Consider the following 22255-nt stretch of genomic DNA (forward strand, 5'->3'; position numbering starts at 1 on the left):
TGAGGTCATACGTTTACCCTAGCATAATCTACATTAAAAGAGGGATCATAAAAATTGCATTTTGTTTTTATTTAGTACTGCTGTTTTAAATCATGTTATTTCACATAACAGATGTTTAAATAGACTACAAGACCAAATGAATAACCAAACTTACACAAAAGCCCCAGTTAAAATTTTTGCATATGCTTGATTCTTAATATTGTGTCGTCACCTGGATGATCAGAAGCTTCTCAAGCAAGTTCCTTGGATCTCAATATCATACAGTCACTGTTGGAAAGAGTTAGTGAAGGATTTTTCTGAAGAACAGTGGACCGAGCTGCTCAGGACAAACAAGGGACTCAATCATATAATAATAATACTATTATTTTGTCTTGTGGACTTTATGTTATGTAAAAAAAAAAAGAAGAAGCTTAGCTTATTTAGGGCAGTACAACATAAAAAGCAGTATGCAACTTATGATACCTCTTATTATTAACATTTTGCAGATCTGCAAGGTGTATGCAAACTTGTGACCTCAACTATTCAGAAAGGCTGTCTGAAAACAACTAAGAGTGCAATAATATTTTAGAGCGGAGCAAAGCTGAGCAAAAATATTCCATATTTCAGTAGAATAAATATTTAATTTTTAAAGGTTTTATTTTTATTTATTTCCATGATATCCTGGAAATAACTATTTGAAAATTCCCTGGAAAATAGGTTTTCCATGACCATCAACGTATCAATGGTTGGAGCACTTTGACTAGACTAAAAGCAAATGTGAGAGAGCTGTCATTTGCTCATTGTGATAGTGGTGTTGCATATTGTATTAATATTTTATTTCTCTTTAAACGTAAAAACATATTTTAAACAGTGTTTAAAACATTAATATAGGTATTGACATGAACTAATAATAAAAAAGGTGAAATGGAAAAATGTCAGATCAGATCTTTCACGGGTCTTTATCTTTATCAACTTTTGCACCTGTTACCGTTTATCATAAACTAGCATCAGCCAAAAACAACTCAAACGAAAATGTTTTGTCACCTTGAGCAGGTTTTTACTACTTTTATTTATATATATATATATATATTGTTTTGATTTGAGATTAGAGGAAACAGGATGTGAACATGACGAGCTCCACTGGAAACTGATCTGTGTCTCGGAGTCTTTGCATACCCTCTGTGGATTTGATAAAGTCTACTTCCAGGTTAGAGGTTAAACTGTGCTGCTCGCCTCATCAAAGGCAGGAACTGACTTCTTTAGGCTGCCGCAACTCTTCAAATCTGAAAAGCCAAACACAATATACACAATTGCGATGCATATACATAATTTATCACACAGAGATGCTTTTTTTAAGATCCGAAATGAAATTTGTGGATTGTACATTAATAATTTGTTTTGATTTGATGTGGTTCTTGGAGAGGACGCAAGACGAATAAAAAACAAAGCACCTTTGAAATATCAAACAAATGTGGCGGAGTGGTTTTCGTTTGTTTGTTTATTTTTTTTATCCCTGTACTTCTGAAGCAAAGCCTCCCTCTTGATACAAACAACAGGCATCTCATATGTCTTCCATGAGACAGTAATTAATATCTAATCAAAGTCAACACTCTCTAACGCACAAAGAACTATTAAATATGTAATCAAAGAGAACACTCCACATGCCACAAAGGAAACCACGCCCCTCTTCTGCATGCCTTTGCTGTCATGGAAATGAAATAATTTCTGCCTCATTAGAATTTTTTCTAAACCTTCAGGCTTAATTAGACGGCTTTTCCTGTTCATTTTGAAGTTTGCTCTTTTCAAACGAACTATCAAATCACTTCTAAAGTTGGAAACATGAAGGTAGGCCGTATTTGCGAGATCTGCCACAGCAGGAAGTAAAAAAATAAAAGAGTCCTGAAAGTTCAACCCTCAACCTGTGACATGAGTGTTACCTCACCTGAGAGACCGAGCTTCTTACAGCAGGAGTTGCAGGTGTGCTTGAGAACAAAGCTCTGGATTGCATCATCACCCAAATTGGCAGGTCCAAACGCCATCTCTCCAGAGGAGCTACAACAGGAGCAAACTTTACTTAGGAGCAGAGTAAACAAATGCATTTGCACATTTCCAAGAACAAATTTCCCATTTTAGTAAATATATTTAAACATTTATGATGCTACATGTGTTGTGCTTATTTACCTTTTATCATCTACTCTGATCAGTGAGGGGTCAGTGAGGTCCACTCCCACACCTGATAATAAAAATAAAGATTCAGTTCATCAACTTTCCAACACAATCAATTTTCCAATAATAATAATCATACAAGCTCTTTGAGTAAGCTTATCTATACCTTGTAGATCCAGCACTAGCAGTTCCTTGTTGGTGTACTCGTATGTCCAGTGAGAGAACGCTAGAATTGCTTCCTCCAGACCAGAGGAGGGCGAGATCTCCTCTCCAGTATTATTGTTGTATTTCCTGAAATGCCCACTCATGTTCTTCTCAACAGTCAGCCACTGGCCGTCTGAGCGCCAGTGCAGCAAGGAGACATCCAGAAACCTGCACACATACATAGACTATACATAGTCATATACATAATCAACTTCTTATCATCATAATAATGCAGATAGAATTCATAATGCTGACCTAGAACTGTAGAGAACACTGCTGGGTTTAACTTGGTTGAACCGCTGCATGAGTTTTTGTGCTGCTCTCTGTTGTTGGATTTCCTACAGGTTGGAGAGGAAGTATTAAATAGAGAACCAGAGAGAATAGTTTGGAATAACGAAGATTTTTTAATGAAGATTTTTTTAAAATGATTTTTAGGCTCTCTTATGCTCACCAAAGCTGTTGTGTGTATAATATTGTATAATACACAATAATATTGTGAAATATTATTGCAATTTAAAATAACTGTTTTCAATGGTAATATATTTTAAAATGTAATTTGGATGGCAAAGTTGAATTCTCAGCAGCAATTATTTACTTCAGTCTTCAGTGTCACGTGATCCTTCAGAAATCGTTCTAATATGCGGAGTTGGAGCTCAATTGTTAATAATTGTTCTTATTACCAATGAAAAAAAGCAGTTTTTTAACTGTTTTAACAGTTTTTAACTGTTTTTTAAAAGCAGTTTTTGCTGCTTAATATTTTGGTGGAAACTGATACCTTTTTACAAAGAAAGTTCAATAGAACAGCATTTATTTGAAAGTATTCATTTGACTACTATGGTTTATTTTTGCAGAAATATTAAGCTGCAAAAACTGTTTTCAACATTGATAATAATAAGAAATATTTCTTGAGCACCAAATCAGCACATTACAATGATTTCTGAAGGATAATGAGACACTGAAGACTAGAGTAATGGCTGCTGAAAATTCCCCTTTGCCATCACAGGAATTTTTATTTTAAATTGTAATATTTCACAACATTACTGTATTTTTCATCTAATAGATTCAGCCTAGGTTGCATAAAAGGCTTCTTTCAAAAACATTAAAAAAATGAATTATTCCAAACAATACATAATACTGTATATACTGTCTGTAGATAATAGGTGATAATCAATAGATCAATAAAATGATCTGACAATGAAAGTTACGTAAATCTATCAATTGCAGAATTTACAGTTTATTTACATTACTGCTCATAATCTTTCAAAATGTCAAAGATGTACCCGCAGACAGAGATGAAGTGAAGTGCTGATTGGGAAAACTTTCTGCCAGATGCGAACCACCTCTGGCCTAAAGGCTTTCACAACATACACTGAGCCCAGCTTCAACACATCACCCTCAGCCCAGGTACACACCACCTTGGTGGCCCTGCGCAGACCCCCATCCAGCACTTCCTGGTGGGCTAACGGTTGAAGAACAGCGGTACGCCCGTGCTGAAGCCAGGCAGAGATGCCAGAGGACTGATTACCAAGAGAAGATCCTGCTTCTGTCTCCTCCAGTGTATATATACAGACCTCAACACCACCTGAATAGAGCAGAGGACATTTATGAAAATAGCCAAATATGTCTATCACTATTTAAATAACAACCATGGTTTGATTATTTACCCAATAACGACACAGGGGTGAATGGTATAGAGTGAGCCAGTCTCATTAGGTTGTTCCTCTCCATTGCTGAAAGAAAAAGAAAAAAGAAAATTCACCAAAAGAGATCAACCATATAAAAAATATAAATATATATATTTGAGGTGATTATTATAGTTATTACTCACCTGAGTAATACTGGCCTAAATCTTCTGTCAATTTAAACGTAGAGCTTCTTACTAACACCAGACAAAGAGAGAGAGCACAAAAAACATGTCTTTCACCAAAATTAAACCCATGCAGTTTACTCACATCATAAACAGACTTACAATATAAAGTATGTACAATTACCTTCTTGTGTCATACTGCTTACCCTACAAGAAGTAGAGAAATGTTAGAAATGTTTCCTGTGATTACTTAAAATGTCTCATCAAATCAAAAACTTAACTTACGAAGGTCTTTGACTGATAGACCTGGCCCAGCTGCTTAGAAGTGGTTGCCCTGGACTCACAGTGTTCTGAAGAGAGATCATAACACACAGCCAAATAAAATGTCTCACAAACAGGAAAGAAATCAAATGACCAAATCACTACAGGTGAACTTACCAGCCATGATGGGGCCAGTTTTGTGGAATCCACTTGGTCAACATCTAGTAAATAAAATGAAAAATTATCCCATTGTCATTTTGTGGGTTACTGTCATTTTATTTCCGCCAGCAATTCCAGACGTAAAAACTCATTTAGAAAAGTAAATTCTAAGCAGACTGCTCAATTGCTTGATATTTAAATAAAATGAACTAAGCTCCTGTTTTGGAAAATAATGCCAGGGGTTTTGGGGAAATAATAAATACTTCTCAGTCAAAAAAAATGTAATTAATAAATTAAATAATAATAATAATAAAATAAATGCTTATAATCACACCTGTAAATGTATTTTAAAAAACATACTTAGCTGGGTTAGACTGACTGAGGTTCTGAATCTCCGGTCAAACAGGCCTTTTACTTTCCTCTTCCTTTTTCTGCGTGGGTCAAACTCATGCATGCATCCTCGCATTTCATCTAGTTTCAGCTAAGAGGAGACAGAGGCACTACTTGACTATATAACCATCACTAGTGCTACATGGACGCCCACCACTAGTGGACAACTTGCATGCAATGAAATTAAACAGACATAGCAGGATGGCTTACATTCTCAGGAGTTCCTGCTTTGGACTTTATAGACTTTTTCCCAAATGACTTTTGTCTCCTAAAGATCTTAGATAATCCTACAGATTACAGATAGTCATAAACTGGTTATTAAACAGAAACTGAGGTTGTTACTTAGTATATTGTTATGACATGCATCCATTTTACCTTTCTGGTCATGGCTGTGGTGGGGAGGCGTCAGAAGCGTCCGCCTGCCGTGCTCTGATTTTGCTGTATCAGGCATGGCCATATTCTCCACACTAGCTGAGAGCGAGCGGCTCTGCTCCAGATCATAGGCCCATTTCCTGCCTGAAAGTCCTTGAGGTCTTGTGAAGCGTTCACCATCATCAAGCCTGTAGAATGCCGGGTTTTTGATCCCAACTGCATAGTCTCCATCACTCTGGGAGTCTGCGAGTAGGAACGTGTGGCTGGAGGCTCTGGATATTGCGTGCAAGTCGTCCTCATCGTCCTCTTCCTCCATAGACTCCTCATGGCTGGGTTGAAGCTGTAAGTCCCTCATAAATGGCATGGTGGGAGAACTGGCACGTGATGGTTCCCCAGATCCATACATTCCCTTGTCCCTCTCATTCCCAGTGCATAGGTGAGGTAAAGAGACATCGCATTCCATTGATACACCTTCTCTTGAATCGCCATGCTGTAGGGGCCACCTAAAACTATAATCTTCTTCCTCAGGGTTTGCCAACATGCATTTGCTCCTGACCTCAAAGGGTCCGACACTCGTCCCTGGTGGCAACTCCAGGGAAGGACGCTGACGGCCAGGCCCCAAACCTCGGAGCAGGGAAGGTGGCATACTGCGGTAGTGCTTCGGAGACGGAAGTGCTTGGCTGGGCGCGACACTTCCACCAATGCGGAGACAGCAGCTATGGGACACTTGCTCATGGCGGCATGTAATTGGTTGACTCTGACCAAGACGGGCCACTTCTAGCTGCTGGTTGTCTGTGGCTGAGAGGAGGTTTAGAGTGTCCACTGCTAAAGCAGACAAGTCCTGCAACTGCCCCAAGTGACAATCTAAAGTGCGCAGATCATCTTGGATGATATTGACCTTCTCAGCAACCTCAACTAATATTCCAGCCATCTCTTCAGCCCTAGAAACAAACACTGTAGTAAACAAACTATTCTACTATTTCATTTAAGATAAAGAAAACCATCAGGTTCTATTTTTAGGAAATATCAGATCGCATACCACTTTTATGCCAACGAGACATCTCTATGTCGCATTGCACTCGATTGCAGCCCCCCCCTCCCTCCCTCCCTAGAAATGTTAGTTCTCAAGAAAGAGAACTCAATTTTGGTCTTTCATGTAGTCTTGTTTTATTGTGTTATGTTTGGTTTCATGATTGTATTTTACAGCACTTTAGGCTGCACTCGTTGCAGCAGGAATGTGCTTTATAAGAAAATAAACTCAAACTCAAAATGGGAATTCAGATGAATAACTTCATACACAAAGTTCAGTCAACTGATATATTACCTAAAACAAAACTGATGTAATTTCCTGCTGCATCCAAATGAGTTCTGGGAGATGCACTCACTTGTCAGCTGCAGAGCGAATCCGGTTGATTTCGCTGCTTTGTTGACTCTGCTTTTTGTCTCTGAAATATCCAGCGACACACTTCTCCTCAAACTCATGCAACTTCTTCAGATCATTGGGGGCCAGGAGTAATTCTGTAAACATACAGTGCCAGCAAAACACTTAACTGGTGATAATATCCTGTAAAAAAAATGGGATTTTAAGAAACAACAGTATGTTCTATTTTATATTGGATCAATAACTAATTTACTAATTTGAGTCTCTGAATGTAAAGCCTGATTATTTACTAGATTATCTTGACTATAGAGCATAAGATACTGTCTTTTTTAAATTATTTCTTCAGCACATTTTTTATAAATAATTTTGAATCTGTCCAAAATAATTGAATTGGATTGAATTGAGACTCAATTGAATTGTGCAATTCATAATGCATCACAATAGGAAAAGAATAAAAAATAATTTCAGAAGAAAAATGTATACCCCTGATAGACAGATCTGCTTCTCAGTCAAACTCAGTGAGGCATACTATGCCTAAATTAATATAAATATTTTCATTTACCGGTAATAATATATTTTTATTGGATACTTGATACTGCTGTTAAATAACATTAAAAACTTCAAACAATGTGTACTTTATTTGTGTGTTTGTTCTAATGTAATACTGAACGTCTCCATGTATTCACTACTATCATCTTTTTTGTATTGTCACAATCCTACCTCTGTTTCAATTTTGTAAGATAAATCACAGAGGGCTATGATGGTTGATAAAATTACACACAAACACGCACTTACTCAGACCAGTTCTTCCCCGTTTGGATGCCTTGCTGTGCTTTTGCCACATGGAACTGAGACACAGAGTCATGTGACTGAGAAGGATGAGAGGGGGCGGCAGCCACGGTTTCTCCTGATAGGTCATGATGTAACGATAGCGGTTATATTTCCACAGCTTACGGGATATGGAGCTCATGTCAAAGTAAACATTGCTGTGAAGTGAATAAGACAAAGTAGGTTAAACCATCACAAAGCAACGAAGACTCAAAAATACATCAACACAATGCTCTTCCAATCTGGATGCCATGCCGTATATTAGTCCAACAACTCAACAGAAACAATTATCACATATCAAAAATATGTGAACGAATGACAAGTCTTAAAGATGAAGATGAAGTGCATACTTGAAGAAGGCAATGAGTACATTGACCATGATGATGTACTGAATAAAAAGGTAGACGGCCTGCAGGAAGGGAGTGAGGAAGGCTCCAGGGACACAGGTTTCAGGATTACTACAGGCTGGCAAAAACAAAAAGGATGATCACAATATAATATAAAATAAAAATGTCTTACAATTAAAAATAATAGAGTAAATCATCTAAAAGATGTAAAGGGTGACCTATGTTCTGACATCCAAGCTGTGGGAAAAGGTTTATTCAAATCAGATGAACTGAGCAGACTGTATGAAGACGTCTTTTTGTTTTACTCACCATCAATTTCTCCAGCATAGACCTCCCCAAATATCATCCAGTAGGGCTGGAAGACTACATCTCTGAGCAGACTCCAGGACGGACCCTCATCAGGTGACAGGATAGACTTCCTGGACGTGCCGAAACTGACCAGCACAATTGCCATAATGACTACGATATAGAACATATTGCTCATCTGTGGGAGAAAGTCATATATACACATTTGAAATTGTATTATCTATTATTGTGAAACACAAAGTTATAAAAGATCTTTTAATTCTGAGTTTAAGAAAAACATTACACTAAATGTTGCATGTAGACTTGTCTACTAATACATTTAAATTACACACCATTTTGGTGATCATAGTCAGGTAGGGTCCTGCATGCTGATTCAGAGCGAACAGGTCCAGAAGCCTGACAGACCAGAAGATAAAATCCAAAGAGTAGACAATATGACTAGCTAAGCGCGTTTCTTGATGCCACCGGAGGGAGACCCCAACCATGAACAGGAGGATGCCCATGAAGTCATTGATATTCCAGTACTCACTGAACCACACCTTCAACTTCTTAGTGAACTTCCTGGGCTCCAATACCCACACCTAGAAAACACACAGTACCCATTAACATGTCAATCGGTGTCTCTCAACTGGTGGGTTATGAACCAAAATTGAGTAGCAGGTTTGTTCTAAAGGGCCGTGGACAGCAGAGAAAAAAAACTGCTAAATGGAAATAATAAAATGTTCATAACCATATAAAAGTTCAAACTCTTCCCATATCTGTTGACGTCATTGACATCCAATATTATGCATGAAATCAAACAGTACTGTATTGTGGCACAAATTCATCTGTCACTTGGTAAAAGCTAGCCGAATTAGACAAGACACAAATGAACAGGTTAACTAACATGCTACCTTGATCATCAGGAACAAAACTTAATGCAAGTTAAAATAATATACGACCCAGTCAAATTAAAATACAGGTTCACTAACAATAAGGATATCGGAATGGTTTGTTTATGATGATCACTGTGAATTATTAGCTGTTAAGCACGACAACTCTAAAATGACATATTTGTCATGCTAATAATTTAGCATGTTGTTGGGCCTATGCACCTCACAGTAATATTAAGGATGTTTGTTGGAGCAGATACCCTTGTGAACTGACTGACAGACAGATACAGTAGATAGATAGATCGATATTTGTTATTCAGAGTATAAACAATGTCAGAACTCTGTTAATAATTCCCACCAATGAACTGTAGCTGAGTTCATAGATAACAGAGGATGGGGGAGTCGGACAGTGGCATTCTCAGGGTCATCTTGAAAACTCCCTAATCAGAAAGAGATAGCACCTTCCAGAAGACCTTTGGAATCCAGCTTGGTTAAGATAAGACATTTCAAAGAAACATTTTATTCTTTAATTGCCATGAACAGCTGCAAAGGGCACTGAGCCAACCATTCACAGACAAAGGCAGACATTGATGATGTCATACTGTATATGTCTTTTACCTCTCTAGCTTTCTCCGCTGCCATGGTCAGGATGTAAGATATGACCAAGCACTCCTGAATGTTGGGTTTCTCCTCCAGCCTCACCAGCACAGTATAAGAGAACATCATGAGGAAACCCAAGAATGCCATCTGTGTGGACAAAACAGATTTTTAGAGATGGAAGGTTGAAAAGGGTGACAAATGGAGCGAGAGGGCATAATGAAAAAATGGGGAAAGCTCTAGGGAATTAAGGGGAAACCTACTGTGTGAAACCAGAATTTGACCACCGGAGCAGTATAGAAGTCATACACCTTTCTGGTCCAGGGACAAAGACATCTGCTCCCTCTCTCCTCATCACCCTGAATCTAGAGAAAGACCACTGTCAATGTAAATTACACACTGTGCCATAAGAAGTCAAAGACTGAGTAGCGCGTTAATAGGTTGTCAGCAGTATTGGGAAGCGACTAACTAAGAGTAGTGTGGTCACAACTTAGTAAGAGTAGTGAAGTCAGTGAGAGAAGTGAGGTCATAGCATGACTAGTTTAACTGTTTTCAAAAAATGTGCAGCTTTTTCCAGTAAGAAGTATTTTTTAATGAGTATTAATGTGGCTACATTCCTGTGTTAATTTCACATTGCATTGTGCAAGCATTTTTACAGCCGCGTGAGCTGAGGAAAGAAACAACTCTTTAAACTATCCTCTATCAAGGGTCGCCCACACCAAGGATGAAAACTATAATGATAACTATAACTAAAAAGTTTTAATAATGTTCCTAATTCTATGTGAATAGTGAAGTCCAACCTTCTGAATGATTTTTCCAGCTCCTCCAGGGCATGCTAAAAACATTGACAGCCAATCAGAATGCAAAAGGCTTTTTAAAAGCTCGAGCATTTAAAGTGGCAGACAACAAAACTGCAGGACGTGCTTAGAATAAGCACAATGTTGTCACCCGTTGGTGTGCGCACTAATATAGTTTTCTTTATATTTAGCATTCTAGGTGTAAATAGCCCTCTAGTGAAATGGTTCATTTGGACAATTCAGGCAAATGAACCAAGTGAATTGCCACGACCCTGCACAGAATTAACTAGGTTAGTTAGGGTGACAGATTTAAAACTAAGTAGTTTTGCTTCTTCAAAAAGAAGCTTTATTGTAGTTTATACAGCATGACTAGTGTAGTTTGATTTACAAATGAATAGTCTCATTACTTAATAAAAGAAAAAGAAAAAAGAGTGGTCAGTTTGAATCAGTCTAACAAACTGAATGGGCTCCCCAGCTGCAAAAACATAATTAGTGTGGTGTATTGTTACAGTGAGTCTGTCTAAATGACTTACTGCATTTGCTGCCCCTTCTTGTTCTGATGCGCCAAGGCTTCCTGGGTCCCACCCAAACTGCAAGGCTTCCTGGGGCTGAGGAACATGGGACATCTCTGCCTGACTCTTAAACTCTAGCATCTGAATGGCCACAGGCATCAGAATACTGGCAATAATCTGGACATGAAAGGATGTGGTTTTTGGACAACAGCCGTTAAAAAAACAGATCTGGGTCACAAATGTGCTGTAAAATGATAAATGTCAAAAGAACGAAAATAAAATGAATCTGTAGGCACACGGCCGCCAGCTTGAAAAATGTGTTTGAAATGCAAGTTATTTGTGTCACTTCCGTTCTGCTTCTAGGAGTGCTGACCTGCCTGAGTAATTTCTTAGTTTTATTTTTGCCTCCTTGAACCATGGAGCTTACAGAAGCGAATGAAACTTCTGGAGTAAGAGAGGGGGATGGGATCGAAACATGTTGCAATCCTGACATAAACCTGCATTTTCCATGTAAGCACCACGGTTCAACTTATCTAGAGTGCTTATGCATGTGTAATTATTGAGAAAAATTACAAAACTGTAATGTTTATAACTAAACAACACCCCAAATACTAACCCTTTAAATGCTACCAAATTCAACAGATATTCATCCTTTCTGCAGCGTAGTTGAAAAAATATGTAACTATTAAAAGCTATACAAGTTAATCCATGTTATTGAAGTATGTCAAACTTTTCAAACACAATTATCAAGCAATTCAACACACCTTGAACCAGGAGTTCTTTCTCATGTTGAGGCGGCCCATCCACAAGTCTGTGAGGAGCATCTGAGTGCAGTTGTGAGCCACAAAGGTCCTTAGTCTTGAAGAGACGGCCATTTGTAGAACGGTGAAGTTACTCCAGTCCTTCATCTCCCAGGTCAGCAGCTTCATCGCCATTCGCTCGTTCTCTCTGAAAGCCTGATCCAGGAGATCCACAGCCAGCTCTCCAAACGCTCTAAAAAATCAGTCCAATCACATTGCGTTATTTTGACATAACAAACACAACATTTTTAAACTCGAGATACAGTTCTTTCTAATCCAATGTTATATCCATTAAACGCCATTTAGCACATGGAGTTTGTAATTAGCTTTGCAATGAGGAAAAAACTGACAGAGACTTCTTCTTCAGCTCCTCGGCCATGCTGTCACTCATATTGCTCTCCTTGGCTTCCACTGCCATAGCGCGGTAGAGCTTGCAGGCCACAACCGCCCTGGCCATAGCCTGCTCTCCATGCTGCCACAGGAACAGCGCCATCTCTTGCCGATGCTTGAGCACTGCCCACACAAACAGGTCGTTAAAAGTGCATACAAAGTCGGGGCTCTGGGCTGACTTCAGGTCCTGAGGTGCTACCGCACCCTCCTGTAAAGACACAATTCTGGGTGTTTTTAATAAATAGAATGATTGTGAAAGTTTTCGTAATTGCATGACTCATTGTTGCGTCTATGAACAGAATGAAAAAGCACAAAGGACCTGGTGTCGGAACGGCTGAGCGGTTCTGTGGAAATGGGAGCGAGATTGGGAGGTCTCTGGAGTTCGAGCTGCTTTCCTGGCCTTGCTGAAGGGGCTGGATGTCTCCTTACCACCCTCCTATCCCCGATCAACATAGCTCATTAAATTTAAGTTAGATAATGTCTAAAGGGAAATGGCCGAAAGATTCATGGCCAAAAGATTTCAAAACACACAAATGCATGGTTATTGGCTAAAATTATTTTACAGATGAATCATCAGAGATCAAAAACACTATGTCAGACTTAACACAAACAACATACAATATATTTGTCATTATGTAGCAGCTGGATGGCAGAGAGGAGGCAGACCTTTGCTGGGCTATGGAAGCGACTGTACATGACTCGGAAGCTCTTGCGTGTATATGTGCTTCGATAAGCTCCACCAATCAAGTATTCAATCACCATTCCGATGTCAATTAAAGATATCTTATAAACAGCAGGCAGACGAGTCTACAAAAACAAAGAAAATGCTTAAGGAAAGGTCAAGGGCCCCTTGGTGGATTGACAAATGGAGAGAAAAACATGAGACTGACCTATAATAATAACATGCATTTATTATCCTATTAATATATCTACATACTTTATGATGTTAAATTTGCAAAGCCATTCAAATAATAATTATTAACGTAACTATACTATATAGTATATATTTTGGGGTTGGTAAGATTGTTTTTGAAAGAAGTCTCTTATGCTTGCCAAGGATGCATTTTTTTTATCAAAAAATACAGTCAAAAGAGGAATAGTGTCAAATATTATTATAATGAAAAATAACTGCTTTCAATTTGAATATATTTTAAAATGTAATTTATTGCCGTGATGGCAAAGCTCAGTAAAGTTATTATAATATTGTATTTTTGTTTAATGAATATTTTCCAAAACAGTTGACCAAATGACAACCCTTGACCTATGAAATTCACAATGCAGAACAGATATGAAAGGGTTTCCTCTACACAAACCTGTTTGGCATCCTCAATGATGTGTCGAAGGAAATGATCTGATGAGCCTTTATGCTGGAAAATGCAAATATATTAATCATAAGAACAAGAAGGATCAGAGATGCTTGCTTATATCAGAGACAAAAGCTTCATGTAAGTGGTATGAGAATGAGAATCACTATGTTGTAGAGCTGTTCCAGATGAGAGATGGTCAAGAAGCGTTTCATGGTCATGCCGTTTTCAATTAGTAGCTTCACAAAACTGACACGATCCATTATCAGGGCATTCAACATGGTCTGCTCCAGAGATCCCACCTACAAAATCCAGTGCTGGGTTACACACATCTGTTCTAACTCATAAAAGCCTTAATCCTGGCTGTGAAATCATAACTTGTTTATTGCACCTGCCACTGTTGTCCATACACCAGAATGTGGTCCTTTGCGATATCAGCCCTGTCCCAGGCCAAAGTGATATTCAGCTGCTCCTCAGGGGAAGCTCGGGTACCTGTATTTTCATTTTTGGGGGAATTACCACATTAATCCAACCTTTAAATAATATGATAATTATTATTAAGCATTACATACCTCTTAGTGATGTAGACAGGATTGCAACATCTGCCTCTTGTAGGTCCTCAGATTCTGAGTCAAAAATGGTGATCTAACATGAAAAAAGGTTGAAGTTTGACCTCATTAAAAAAAAGAGTCCATAAGTTGCACATAAAGAATGGATTTTAATCAACACAGATGGCCAGCATTAAAACAGATTTGCAAACTAGTGCCACTGCCGTTGTGTCGTGTTCAATATAGCCAGCAGTTATTTATTTTGTTTGGTATTAGTCTGAAACCACCAGCATCCCATGCCAATATATAAATGCATGTAACTCTATAAGACACCCAGAGGAGATGTTCTTCTCTTAACATGCCTTTGGCATTTCGTCTTCACAAGAGTGATTCATACCCAATCAAAGAATCTGTACGCCTGGGGACCAAATTAATCCCTTTTACTCGATTAATATGGAAATACGTTTCATGCGCCATCATTCCAATTATTCTGTTCTCTCTCAATTTAGACGCTCGGAGATGTGGGATGGGTGTGGTAAACTACAACATTCCGTTTGATGGAGGCTTAGCATCAGAGCTTTCGGCGTAGTGACAGAGACCGATACACAGCAGGCATCTTATCACACAAAACAACCAGTGTTTACCGCCAAGAAGGAGGAGAGAGGAAGAAGAAGACGGAAGAAGAGGAGACAGCCAAACAAATGCAGAAGGGGATTGGAATATGTTGCACTAGGTTCACAGCTTAGAGGAAAAGAACTTTGCTGAAGTTCTCAAGAATGTTAATAACATTTCCTGAACTGACGAGCACAATCTACAAATAAACCGATCGGTATCTCCTGAGAGCGGTGTTACCAAGACAGCGGATACCACTATTTGAAATGACTGAGTATAATTTTTGTTTTAGCACCTTATTTTAAAAATGTTTCTTCAATGGGTCGGAACATTTTGACTAAAGAAAATTGGTGAACATGTACAGACAGTCATTTATAATAAGTAAAGAGTGATCAGGATCCAGATTTGAAGCTTAGTACATTTCTTGGCACCAAAAATAAAACAAAATAAAATAGACAGTTTAATAATTAGTTTTAGTTTATATTTTATTAAGAAAGCGGGAAAGAGACTGCTGAGTGATACACGAGACGTGAAGGAAACTCAAAAGCAAGGTTATTTTCGTAAACAAAAACTGAAACTAATACTAAAACTATTGGTCAAAAATTTTTTTTCGTAAACTGAAACAAAATAGAGATTTCAACATAAATGAAAAACTAAACGAAACTAACAACAGTTACTGAAAAACTAACTAAAATAAAATAATAATTAGCAAAAATAATTTTTTTTGTAATTAATAAGCCCTTATCCTGTACAGGATAGAATAGAACACATGAATTCGATGAGTATATGAGTATATGATATTAAAAGATACAATAGACAAAAAGCATAAATGGATCAATACAAGAATAATATGTTTGGAAGAAATCAATCAAAGAAACAACTATAAAAGAATAATAATAACCATAATGATCATAATAATCATACGCAATTTGTTTTTCTTATTCACCACATGTTTAACAAGATTTCATCTTTAATATGAATGAGTATGAATTAATAATTTTTACTTATATACTTTTAACTCGCATGTGTTTGGTTCTTTGTTCAATCTCAAACAATAATTTTATTTTAAATCAAAAAATGTAAAATGACGTTTAAATTAAGAGGTTTGCACAAGAGTTAACTGTAAACTGAAAACATTAAACGTTTCTCGAATTAAACGTCTTTAACTCTAACATTAACTTTAATAATCACAATCAAGTATTCCAGATAGATCTAAAATAAGGCTACTGAACTTACAAGCTCTCTATGTTCCATGCATTCCATAAGTATGTTAAGGAGTTCAGTGGACTCTGCTCTCTCCACATCAAACATATCCTGAATCCTCAGCAGGACATCCTCTTTAATATCGGAATCCAACTTTCTGTGACAAATATATGTGCAAGAGCCATACACAGAAACAATGGTCAATTATTCCATATAATAGCACCTAAATATTATTAAATTCATACACATTTATGTCAGACACACCTGTCTACAGCTGTTTGTTTGTGTATTAAAGCCAGCAGGTCTGCAGCTCTGCCTGTTCCCTCAAACACCAGCACAGGCACAGGAGAACTTCTGTGCACATACTCCAGCACCACAGAGAGGATGGCAGGACCCCCCTCTACTACAACACACACTAAAGGCACATGCTGAGGCAGCCCTTAAAATAAGCACACACACACACACACACACAAACACATCACACATGCACATATCATTTAGCTTAACAAAAACAGTTGACATAGACTGAAAACTCTTACTTGGGTGGATCTTTTGAAAGTGTACATGCCTTTCCAGTCTCTTCCTCAAGTCGTTTTGACAACCTGATTTACCCATAGAACCATCATCAACTAACAGGAAGTGCGAATGCATGCCATTCAGACTGGCACGTTTACTCAGGGGATTACCCAGAGCCTGGTAGTGCCTCAGAACCTGACATAGGACCATAAACCCCAACATCAGTATAGCAGACCCAGAACAAAATACAGGAGATAATAATATATCAAAATAACAACAATTACAATGCTAGGTGCGAATTTCTTTGCACTGCCAACACAAGGGGTCCAAAAGTCTGAGGCCACTAGTGAAAATTATTTTCTATTGAGAAGTTTTATAAAAATCAGTATAACAATTTGAGTGAAAACTTGAATTGAATCATTAATATTTCAGAATATTTGGTTTGTCCATTTTTTTGCACTAATGACAGCAGCGCTTGAGCTGCATGAATTCCATAAATTTGTGTAAAAACGGATAATCATGGTCTCCAGTAGTATTTAAGAATGATCCAAAGAGAACTAACATCTGACCGTTGGTACAAAGAGTCTCATGATCAATGTCACAAACTTACTTATTTTATGAGTGACCCAGAAATAATGTTTTCAACTCAAAAGCGTTTTGGCCGTTCATTTACACTACAACGTCGTTTTGGGGGCCTGAAAACACAAACTTTTGAAAATGGGTTTCCACGGGCACGTTTTTGAAAACGATATCATTATCGTCTCTGTGTAAACTACAAAAACATGAATTTGAGAAAACGGTGACGTCATGCGCATGCGTATTACGTGTTCAATCTATAGTCGTTTTCGTGGATCAGTGTGAATGCGGATCGTTTTGACAACGTTGTCGTCTGTAAGTGAAACTTTTCAAAAAAGCAAGGAAAAACATTTCCGTTTTTTTTGTACATCGTTGTCGTGTGAACGTACCCTCAATCTGATTTTGAATTCCAATGACCTCAGATCCCACTGTGCAATATAATTCAATAATATACTGTAGAAAAATAATTGAAAAATAAAAAAACTCACATCACGGCCAATAAGGTCACTGTTATTCTCAATAATCCCCCAGGGTGTGATCCCTACAACATTCCTCTTCCTGTGGTCATGTGACCCATACAGTTTTACAGCATCACCAACATACTTAGACACACCTGGATGCAAGGAGAAATAATGTCCAGTTTGTTGTTGTTATTGTTAACTAAAACTATTAAAGATTGTTTTCAATAATTCAAATAAAAGAAATAAATAAAATATAAATATTAGATTGAAAAAAAACTTAAAAGTAAAAATGTTGCTTTGTCAACTAACTGAAATAAACGAAAAAGAAAACTGTAAATATTCAAATAAAATCGAATTAAAAATATTAATAGATACTACAATAGCATATAAATAATACTAAGATAACACTGATTAGGTCATAATGAATTACAGGTATGCATAAACTCTCTTCGATATCAAAGAAGCTACATGTACTTCAACACATAACTACTTCACTAGAATAAAGTGTGATAGCAAACACAAGATGTTTAAAGTGCATCCCACATATACCACTAGCACCCACAAACACAAACCCGTATTGATCCCATCAGTCAGTATCCAAGCTCCAGTGCTCTCTGCAGCTGTGATGAGCCCTGCGCTGAAGGCCTGGCACACCCGTGGAGACAGAGGGAAGTTTTCAGTCCCTCCGTGCACGGATATCACCAGCTTGGGCATCTCCATGTGCCATTCTCTCAGCATCAGCTGCACCAGGAGCTCTGGTGGAGTGTCACAGGAAAGACGCACATACTGTAGAGAAAAGAGCACTTTATGTACTATGCGTGATCCTATATTATATAGGCACTGTTTAATAGGCATCTATGATACGTTTTTTTGTCCTTGTATGCACTAACCTTGGCACGACATGTGCGCTTTGTGCTGCCCTGGAAGTCCAGCGATCCGAAAGCATCGGTGGGGCTGATGCTGGTGTGTCGTAGCACTGACCACTCCTCATCAGTAGGGTCTGCCCCAGGGTAATGTCCCAGCAAGCCAGAGTATGGTCCCACATGCTCTGCGATCAGCCTCCCACAACAACATCTGAGGACAGAGATGACATAAGCCAAGTCAGATGAAGAGACCACTTTGAGACTGTTGAAACTTCATATTTTCAGGATTCCCACAGTTTTTGACCAGTGAATTACTGACTTTTCCAGTAGTGATTCCTGGGTAAGGAACTGAAAAATTATTTCATAAATCACACTCACAAAGAGCACTAAATTCTTTACAATGAAATATTTTATGGCTGAGCATGACTATACGGAGCCCCGCACAAGACATGCGAGAAAAAAATATGTATATTGTGGCCACAAATTAACAACTTACTAATGCGTCAGCACGCTTTACTAATTCGTTCCCTCGTTTTAAGTAAATTGTGGGCACAATATAATATTTTGTACCTTTGATTTATTAATGTGGCCACGTTGTAATAATTTGTTCCCTTGTTTTAGTTAAATCGTGACCGTGTATGACTAGAAAAATTTGATTGACAAAAAAGGTTTCCCTGATTTTACTATGATTTCTTGCGAATCATTAAAATTTCCATGACTGTGAGCTTTTACGTAAAAATAAGGAAAATGAGAAAAACATTTTCATGGAAATAAATATAGAATGTATGGACTGATGATCAAAATAAATAATACCTTACTAAGCTTTGGCACACTTGACACACTGGATAACACCTGCAAAACAGTAGAAATTGCAATTCATATGGGTCTTTTAAGACGAAACGAATAACCTAAATTACACTTGATTAACTAATATTATCATCACTAAAAGATAATATGCAGATAGGACAACCAAGATTATTAAGCACACCTGTGATGATCACGTGAGGCTGGCAGAAATTTTACACATTCTCTCTTGTAAAAAGTGGCCTGGATCCAAGTAGGTCTAGACTGAAGGGAAAAGAAGTTGTAATGTTTGTCATATTATAGGCCACTATTACCACTATATTGTTATTGTTGACTACAACTATTACAATTTTCTATTCATTAAAATAAATGGGAAATATAATATTAGATTAAAAATGGGAAATGTTGATTTGGAAACTAACTGAAATAAAATAAGTTGGAAGTATAAAATCCTTAAAACTAAAACAATACATTAAAGCTAAATAGGGATATTAAAACAATTAATAAAAATGACAAAAACAACTAAATTACTTAAACATAAAACTAAAATGAAAACGATGAAATATTACTAAAATAACACTGGTGTGTGTGTGTGTGTGTTCCTGGTAAACCTGATGTGGTGGAGACATTTTTGGTTCCCATGAGGAAACCATGATGTGTTTTTGAAAATGTAAATATGCAGAAGGTTTTCTGTGAGGGTTGTGTTTAGGGGTAGGGTTAAGGGATATACAGTTTATACAATATAACAATCATTATGTCTATTAAGTCCCCATAAAACATGGAAACCAGTGTGTGTGTGTGTGTGTGTGTGTTTGTTTTTGTGATATATGAGGACACAAATGTGTATAATGACATGCATATTACACTGGTATTACAACTTACACGTGATATATGAGGACATTGCATGAGTCCTCATATTTCAAATAGCTTAAAAAACATAAAAAACAATGTTTTTTTTTAAATGTAAAAATGCAGCATGTCTCCTGTGATGGGTAGGTTTAGGGATAGGGGCAGTGTAGGGGGATAGAATATACAGTTTGTCCAGTATAAAAGTCATTACGCCTATGGAATGTCCTCATATATCACAAAAACAAAGCTGTGTGTGTGTGTGTGTGTGTGTTAGTGTGTGACGCAACATACCATTTCCCCTCAAATCTCTTTTACAGCACAGTCAGTCAGTCATGAATACTTTCAGCATTGCAGATCTTTGCTAGACAAAAAACAACAATGCTTTATAGCGTGCGATGGAAAATTACGTACACATCCTTTTCCGGGAATTATTGGGTGAAATTATGAGACTCAAATGAGAAACAAAATTCAGAACTTAAAATACCGCCATCTAGCCGAAGAAATGAAAACGAATAATAGGGTGGAGAAACAGTGACCGAAACAAAACATACAGTACTTAGACTAACTGTACAAATACATTCGTGCATTTGAACGAAAAGAGGTCGTAAACTCTTGTAACTATACGCATGCAAAACAACAATCCAGTGCGGAATGGGAGGTGAGATAACTGAAACACAAGTTTTAACATGCCTTAGAGAAAATCCCTGTAGGATATAAGTTTTCGTTTCACCCAAAAAGGCAATTACCCGAGATAACATACTGCTGCTTAGCGCTTCATTTACCTTTGTAATAGTCTTGTTTTCCCAGTCATGCTTTCCATAAATTCAGCGTACTCTTATTCCTGCAGTAAACGGGCATAATTGAAGAGGTGCGATGATCTAGGAAGTGGGTGGGCTTTACCAAGTGCTGTAAGTGTCGAGTGTGGACATGCCACTGGAACTTTAACTGCGAACTTGTGTTTCGTTCTGGGAAGCTCGTGCTTATTCAAGAGAGACCAATAGTAGTTGCATAACATCACAAATGTAACTTCATTCTTGACTTTCTTCCAGTAAAAGTTTCGAATTGGTTTTCAGATGCTTATTATTGTGATTTTTTTTTTCTCGTTCAAAGTGTCATATAATTTCGTACTGGTTTCAAGAGCATTGGAGCAAAAGGGAAAATGTGTTCGTGAATGACTAACTAAATGCGCACAGGCTGTTAAATGTAGTTAAGGAGGAGCGCAAATAATGGAAAGACCGGTGTTCTGACGATTTGTGCTGCCTTGTCGAAAAATGCTACCGTAGTGCGAATCGATCACAGAATGTCGATTAATATTATGTGAAATACAATTATAATACAATTCTAAGTTATGAGTAGCTACTGTATACTACTGTTTTTATTTTTTAAACGGTGTGAAAAGTAAAAATTATCATCAAATATTGACTTGTCAAAGCACACCTTTCCTTAACTGAAACTTTCAATTATTCTTCTTCAGCTGGCTGACTGTACAAATATTCATATGGTAGTTATCATTTTTTAAAGGGAAATTACTTTATAACACATGAAAATGTACCTTTTGTTAAAAAAAACTGAGTCTGCACATGCGCATAACCAGTAAGTAGCAAATCTCGATGGGTAGCATGAATCGTCAGAACACCTGTGTCAGGCCAGACAATCACGAGATGGCAATGCATCTTTACAAACAAACAATGTTTAGTTATGAAAATTTTCATTTCTGCAAAATAAGTTGCTAATATAGTTGCAAGTAGCAGTCATTGGGATTTTTGCACATAAACTCGCGATTATTCATATAATTATATTATTAATAGTTAATAATACAGTTTTAACACCAAATCCGTGCCATTTAGATGTATTACTGGTATGTAAATTGTTTCCCACTGTTATAGCGCCCTCTTCTGTCCAAACCGGATGAAACTTTGCATGCTTCTGACCCATGACTAGCCCACCAAGTTTACTGAAAATTTGCTGTTGTTAATTTTTTCTAACATCTTATGAAATCGGATTGGCTGATGGATGCCATATATATTTTGCTGTAGAGAAAATCTGTCGCCTTAAAAATATATTTAATATTTTTTCCACTTTCCATAACAGTAATGCAGGCTACATCATGTAAAATATGTATTCATTTAAATAATAATACAAAAACCTCTCACCTGTCATCAGAGGTGTGGAGCTTGATTCTCACATGCTTTCATTTTTATTTCTAGTAAAAAAAAAATTAATGGTCAATCTTTTGAATTGTGCCACCCAGAACTTGCCCTGACAACAACTGTTGCCATGCACCAGTTAAGTCTAAAACAAATTTGTCTAGTATACTAAATGATTGGAAAGAGGAAAACGACCTCTACAGT

General features: G+C 37.4%; 1 protein-coding gene across 3 annotated transcripts; it reads right to left on the reverse strand.

Annotated features, from left to right (window-relative positions):
* Positions 1-950: 950 nt before the first annotated feature.
* On the reverse strand, positions 951-20840 carry trpm6 (transient receptor potential cation channel, subfamily M, member 6). Of its 3 annotated transcripts, XM_056244019.1 has the most exons (40): positions 20687-20838; positions 20196-20265; positions 19240-19319; positions 19065-19103; positions 18279-18462; positions 17961-18174; positions 17416-17540; positions 16375-16546; positions 16100-16274; positions 15869-15992; positions 14045-14117; positions 13864-13964; positions 13640-13774; positions 13482-13535; positions 12835-12975; positions 12488-12604; positions 12129-12376; positions 11743-11971; positions 11000-11155; positions 9933-10034; positions 9691-9819; positions 8533-8781; positions 8204-8378; positions 7898-8012; positions 7515-7705; positions 6724-6856; positions 5342-6279; positions 5177-5253; positions 4937-5057; positions 4595-4638; positions 4442-4506; positions 4341-4363; positions 4178-4228; positions 4014-4079; positions 3630-3931; positions 2605-2687; positions 2312-2517; positions 2161-2212; positions 1922-2031; positions 951-1262 (listed from the first exon to the last, which is right to left on the reverse strand). In XM_056244019.1, exons 2-40 carry the CDS (start codon positions 20196-20198, stop codon positions 1195-1197), a joined length of 5670 nt encoding a protein of 1889 aa, XP_056099994.1. In that variant the 5' UTR covers positions 20199-20265; positions 20687-20838; the 3' UTR covers positions 951-1194. The 3 variants fall into 3 exon arrangements, with proteins under 3 accessions (XP_056099994.1, XP_056099996.1, XP_056099997.1); XM_056244021.1 differs by lacking the exons at positions 951-1262; positions 1922-2031; positions 2161-2212; ... (14 more) ...; positions 8204-8378; positions 8533-8781 and having other exon boundaries at positions 9689-9819; positions 9933-10048; positions 20687-20840; XM_056244022.1 differs by lacking the exons at positions 951-1262; positions 1922-2031; positions 2161-2212; ... (17 more) ...; positions 9933-10034; positions 11000-11155 and having other exon boundaries at positions 11847-11971; positions 12129-12291; positions 20687-20840.
* Between the last annotated feature and the right edge of the window lie 1415 nt (positions 20841-22255).

The sequence above is a fragment of the Rhinichthys klamathensis genome, unplaced genomic scaffold (assembly GCF_029890125.1).
Source record: "Rhinichthys klamathensis goyatoka isolate OS25496 unplaced genomic scaffold, OSU_Roscu_1.1 h1tg000899l_1, whole genome shotgun sequence".
Classification (NCBI taxonomy): Eukaryota; Metazoa; Chordata; class Actinopteri; order Cypriniformes; family Leuciscidae; genus Rhinichthys; species Rhinichthys klamathensis.